Source organism: Augochlora pura, chromosome 5 (assembly GCF_028453695.1).
Source record: "Augochlora pura isolate Apur16 chromosome 5, APUR_v2.2.1, whole genome shotgun sequence".
NCBI lineage: Eukaryota > Metazoa > Arthropoda > Insecta > Hymenoptera > Halictidae > Augochlora > Augochlora pura.
In genome coordinates, this window is record NC_135776.1 from 16,274,911 (window position 1) to 16,280,910 (window position 6,000).

General features: G+C 53.8%; 1 protein-coding gene across 3 annotated transcripts in view; it reads right to left on the reverse strand.

Moving 5' to 3' along the window:
• Positions 1–5,369, reverse strand: part of LOC144469837 (protein kinase C-binding protein NELL1) — an 86,845-nt gene extending 81,476 nt beyond the window's left edge. For 2 of the 3 annotated variants that reach the window (XM_078180514.1, XM_078180511.1), the window contains exons 1-2: positions 5,233–5,369; positions 3,040–5,101 (exon numbers count right to left, since the gene is read on the reverse strand). In XM_078180514.1, coding sequence (XP_078036640.1) covers positions 3,040–3,403 — 364 coding nt within the window. In that variant the 5' untranslated portion in view covers positions 3,404–5,101; positions 5,233–5,369. Of the gene's footprint in view, positions 1–3,039; positions 5,185–5,232 lie in introns of those variants that run through there. The other variant, XM_078180513.1, reaches the window with a different exon arrangement.
• Between the last annotated feature and the right edge of the window lie 631 nt (positions 5,370–6,000).

Sequence of the window (6,000 nt, forward strand, 5' to 3'; positions counted from 1 at the left end):
AGAGGCGAGAGACGGGAGACGTGGAAAAAGAAGGAGAGACAGCGAGAGACATCGAGAGACAGGAGGACCGAGGAGGGCCGAGGAGGGGGTCACGGTATGCGAAAAAATACACTCTTGGCACTTGGCTTCGGCAGACGACGAGATAAATAGCGCGCGTGGGTGCGGCTCGGCGATGTCTACGGGCCACACGCCACGTTTCGACCGGAACGAGTCACAGACGAATCCGGGGGGGAGCAGGGAGAGGACCAAGGAAAACACGGGCCCCGCGATACCGACCGGGCCGTTTCCACGGGAAATACCACCGTGAACCGGACACTGATCCCTGTTCCACGGGTTATAGGCTGTATTAACCCTAGAACCCACCGAGGGGGGCAAAATCGTCTCATTTGCAATCGCGGAGGCCCCCCGTAACGCGTGAGAGACTGTGTTCCTCGAATGACTCCGTACAGGCCAATCGGTGGTTAAAAATTCATTGGAATTGGGGTAGTGAAGCAAGGTTGCATCGCTGCCCTCTTCAGGGATGAATTTTTATGACAGCGAAAAATCTACGTAATTTCTTTATTTTTCATTTATTTGATTTTATCAGATGGTTTCGTTTATCATCTTCTTTGCACTTAGGATAGCCACAACTAAACGTACACGTGTGTGTTAGGATCTCTGAAGAGGTTAATTAATTTATGGTTAACTTAATGTTTGACTATGCGATAATGTTATACGCAACTCGTAATAGGGACGAGACTTAATTCATTTAAATGCGTAGAGTTTTTATTATCGCAGTCGTTTCAATAGTGTGATTTATTTCTATCAATTCTGATGAATATGTTTTTATCATTTTTGTAATTGTCAAATGTTTTTTGATGCCCCGCCGAATTCTACGTTAATAAAGTTTGGCACGCTGACGCGGCGACTATGTAAAACCTTTTCTATATATAAACTTTTGTTTTTCAAGAATATATTACTTCCGTTTTCGCATGCACGTGTCGCAACTTGTTCTGTACTATATTCGCTGCGATTCCAAAATTGATGCACCAATATTCATATCCAACATAATAAGACATTACATTTTCTTCATTCATTTAGCATTCTTTGATATTCTTTTAACATTCTTTGATATTCCTTTAACATTCTTTGATATTCCTTTAACATTCTTTGATATTCTTTTAAAGAATTGAACATGCGACAAATGTAAAATTAACTAAACCGGAAAATAAGCCAAAGGCACAGCAAATGGTTAACCCACAGTAACCAGCTCCGCTATCCTATTGCAACCGAAACAACCGTGCGTGTATTATTAAATGCTGCGATTGTTATATAAATATAGATCACCGCGTGCCGTTCGAGACTCTCGCGCAGGATCGATGATAACGATAGAGCGTTCTCCTGGATCGTAGAAGGTGATTTTCAATAAACGGAGAGGATTTTCCCGTTCGAATTTCTGCGGCAAGGGAGAAGTTGATTTTCCCTTGAGACGATTTGCAGAAACCGAGCGTGCCCTTGCATCGATCGCATCCACGGAGAGCGACTCGTAGCTTCCAGTGCACAAAATCGAACACACGAACGAGCCCGTGGTTCGCAAAACCGCCTATCAGAGCGAAATATTTTGCTGTTTCGGGTAATGTACGAGCAGAAAGCCACGCGACCACCGGAAGATCGATTCCTCATCAGGCATTCGTTCGAAACAATACCGTGGGCGGTCGTATTCGGAAGGGACTGACGCGAAAAATAGAGGGACAGAGAAAGAGAGGAAAGAGAGCGTGCGTACGAGAGAGAAGCAGAGACAGATAGACAGATAGATAGATAAAGCGAGAGAGGGAGAGAGGGAGTGGAGAAAAAGAAAAGGAATCGATCGGAAGGCTTACAGAACGGGCAAACGGAGCGGATCTCGCGCAACAGTTACCTCGGCACTGGATTTTGACGCAATGCGTCATATGGTCACTGTCAGACTTGCTTGAGTGGTTCTTCGAGTAAGAAGCCGACCTAAAAAGCAGAATGTACACGCCTAGGTTCTGTGCGAGCGCTGGCTGCGAATCATCCGCAATTAGTGCTCCGTCCTATCTACGTTCCTCCTAATGAATTTCACCCAATTTGACAACTAGGATCCCCGAGCATTCTCGCGAGGACGGGGACCGCAGTGTGCCGGCTTTGTTATGCGAAGCCGGCTCGCGGTGGTCAAGCTCGGCAGGACGAGGATCGCCGGGGAGTCGCGAAACAGGGCAGCATTTTAATAATACGCGTATCTGCATGCCCGAGTGGACACGGTGCAGGCGCCAACATGCCGCGAATATTTCTCTCGTCTTTTTCGCGAGCGTCGGCCCCCGCTGTTTACTTTCCGTGAGCGCCCACTTAGACGAGCGCGAGGAACATCATCCTTCCAGATGTCTGACGGGAAGGGTTGCCCGCCGAAAGGAGAACCACTTCGGGAGACGTAATCGCGGTACAATCGTCCTTTCACCCCTTGACTCGACTTTTCCCGACGCGACTGCGGAAATCCAGCGCGCTCTCTCTCTGTCTCCCTCTCTCTCTCTCTCTCTCTCTCTCTCTTTCTCTCTCTCTCAGTCTCTGCTCGATCGCGATTTTATTCGCGCGCGTATCGCGACCAATTAAATGCTTCCTTTCCCTGTCTGCGTAAATAGCATTCGCAGATTCGAGCTCTATTAAGAAATACGAACATCTACGTAACAAACGTCTAGTCCGTACACGGAGTACACGGTGAGAATTTATTTGCAAGCTGCTGGAGGTAACTTGGCTCGACGTAAAAACGCTAATAAACGAGCAAGTTGACGAGTCTCGCGGGGCAGTCGGCCAGTCCGATGACTTACTCGGCGTGCACCGGCATCGATACGTAACCTCTGCAATGAATGCAGACCTCCGTTCCTGCTGGATCGTCAACAACCGCGTGCAATTACACAAGAAATCGACTAAGCGGATAGATAGCAATGCTATTATCGCGGTTGCGTTAAAACATGTTCGGCGTATTCGTGGATAGAGATAGATCTCGAATCGGATCGAGATGGTAGAGTAAGAAGAAGGTGTACTCACCCGGTGAGACGGCGAGTGCGAGGAAGGCAGCGGCCGCGGCGAGCACGAGTATCCTGACCGCGTACCCGCCGGGCCGTCTTCTACCTGGCCTTTGACCGGCACGGGATGAACCGCCGCGTGAAACATGACAGAGGTCGGCCGGTGCGGTGCACGTTGGCGTTTGGACGTCGAGGACTACGTACGCCGGCTCCTCGACCCTTCGCTGGAATAGACGGTGGAACAGATGCTGCTCCTCCTCGGAGTCGGCGTCCTCGGGTAGGACGCCGGTCGTCGCGGCACCGCGTCGACGTGGTGATCGCGGCTGCTGAAGGTCGCTGGCACTGCAGCTGCTGCCGGTACGGTCGATTACCGGACCGTAATACATGGCCTGCAGGAGCGACGACTGCCGTGCCACCAGGGGCTGCACTCGTCAGCGTATCCTCCTCGCAACACCCTGGTACGTGACCGGGACTGCACCCAAGGCGTCCGAACCTACGACACCCAGCGATCTAGCAGATCCGCGAGGCATCACCACGACCTGGCTCCACCGAGTACCAGCACCACCAGCACACCAAATAATAATCACTTCTTCTCCTTCGACGTCTTCGTCTTCGTTTTCTTCCTCCTTCTCTTCCTCTTCTCTCTCTCTCTCTCTCTCTCTCTCGCTCTCTCTCTCTCTCTCCTCCCTGGCCTTCTTTTCTCGACGATCCGCGACGCGTATTTCTGTTTCCGTTACCTGTGTCGCAGGTTCAGTATCAGCCGCACTACTCTTCTCTCCCTGCGGAGAGACAATCACGTAACAGTTCCGCGGAGCGTTCGAATTTCAAACCAACCCGCTCGAGACCCGTGGTCCGTCGTGTGCGTCCGCACTGCTCTTGTTTATGGTCGTACAGCACGCGAGCGCGTTGCTTCTCCTGCTCTCACTGTGCCTCGGTATAGATTTCCGGTGTTTTCATGTCGCTTTCCATCTCCGAAAAATTCGCGTCCAAGCGTGTGTCTCCGTCTCTGTTCCTTCTCTCTCTCTCTCGTTCTCTCTCTCCCTCTCACTCTCTCTCTCCCTGTTTCTCTCTCGCTCTCTTTCTCTGTCTCTCTCTCCCTGTCTGTCTGTCACTGTGTCCCCCAGCGCACCGGTGGCGATGTGTCGCTGGTTGAAGCGGAAGGCGCACGAAATTCCACCCCGTGCGTCGACGGAAAAAAAGAAACTCGACGGTGAAGAGGAGACACCACCGCGTGTACTCCCGGCACGCTTCTCTTCTTCCTCGACCACGACGACAACGACCACGACGGCGACGACGTTGTCGGAGGGAAGAAACCCTCTAAACGAAAGCGCGCACGCTATATTACCGGCGACACGTCGCGCGTCAGTATGCGAGAGTGGTGCGCCTCGTGAAGGGAGGAAGGGTTCGTCGCACTCTTTCCTTCCAACCCCGAGGAAACCCCTTTCCTCGGCCCTTTATGGCTACCGTTCCGTCCTCGGTTCGCTTCTCGAGAAATTCCAACCACCAACTCGGACCAAATGAACGGGCACGATGCTCGCGAACCTCGAGTTACCCGCAGACGAGACACACCGATACGACAAATAACGAAACGTGACGGTAACGAGTTACGAAGTTACGAACAACGAGTTACGAGACGACACGAGACCGCACCGTCCGAGCGACCACCTTCTTCTTCCTCCTTCTCTTTCGTCCCCTGCTCGTGCCTCTCTTAATCCTTACGCTCGATGAGCAACGACAGCAGCAGCAGCAGCGACCGGCTGCAGCTCGTGTGTCCAGCGCGCCTGGACACTACCACCGTCCGGTAGGAAGTGTCGACTGCCACGAGGTGGACACCTCTGCGAGGCTCTGCCAGCGGCAGCAGCACCAGCGGTGGCAGCGGCAGAGGCAGCGGCGGCGACAGCAGCAGCACCGGCGGTCTGCTGGTAGCAGTGGCGGTAGTAGCGGCAGTGGCAGCTGCAGCTGCTGGTGCACCGGCGCATCCGCTTGCACCTCGCATTCGGAGCCGCACGCCGTCCAGAGACCGTTGACGCTTCCCGACGTTCTTGCGGTTCTTCCGACGCCCGGCTGTCTCCCGCAATCTTTCCCTTCGATTTGAAAAAGAAAGAGATACGCTGAAGAGGATAGTATAGGCGGCGAAGAGTCGCTATCGATAAGGAGAGAATTGCTCGGAAGGATTAGGAGATCCGTCGTCGCGGGCACTTGAACGTATACTGACCGGACACACGCTGAAAAGCCTCCGTACCCCTGCGAAACGTGAACGCCGCCAGCGTTCTAGCTGACAGAGGGACGCGGCGACGCGGCAGTGTCTATCGTCGTCGGGTCTGCTAGGTTCGGCTACCTCCGTGGCGAGTTCGTGCCGGCCGCAAACTTCTCTCCGCTCTGCGCGCACGCGAGCTCTTTCTCTCTCGTCGGGCTCTCGTCGAGCCCTCGCTACGCAGGAGAATGTGTCCCGAGTCCAGAACGATAGAAGCGGTTCTCGCTTGCTCGCCTCGCTTGCCTCGCCTCGCCTCGCCTCGCCACGCTCGCTCGCTCGCTCGCTTGGATTTCTGCTTGCCGCCAGTGGCAGCAGCAGCGCCGCGACGCGCTTACCACGTCGTGACACCCCCTCGATGCCCCGCCGATGCCATCGGCCTGGCCCGAAATCGATGCCCCGCAACGCGACGTCTCGAAACCACCCCCGCGACCTGTGCCATCAACCGTCCCACCCTCTCTCTCGCTCCCTCTTCCGCCGTGTCCCACCCTCTCGCTCCAGCTCCCTGCCTCCCTCTCTCCAACCGGCCGTTTCTCCTCTTCTACCCTCGCCCCTCCTTGCTCCAGCTCCCTACCACGTTCTACGGTTTTCTCTCTCTCTCTCTCTCTCTCTCTTTTTCTCTCGCTCTCCTGGTTCTCTGTCTAGCCCCTAACCCCCTCCAACGAATTCTGCCCCACACGTAACACTCACTGTCTGTCTGTCTTGTACGCGTAGGGGAGAGACGGCATGAAA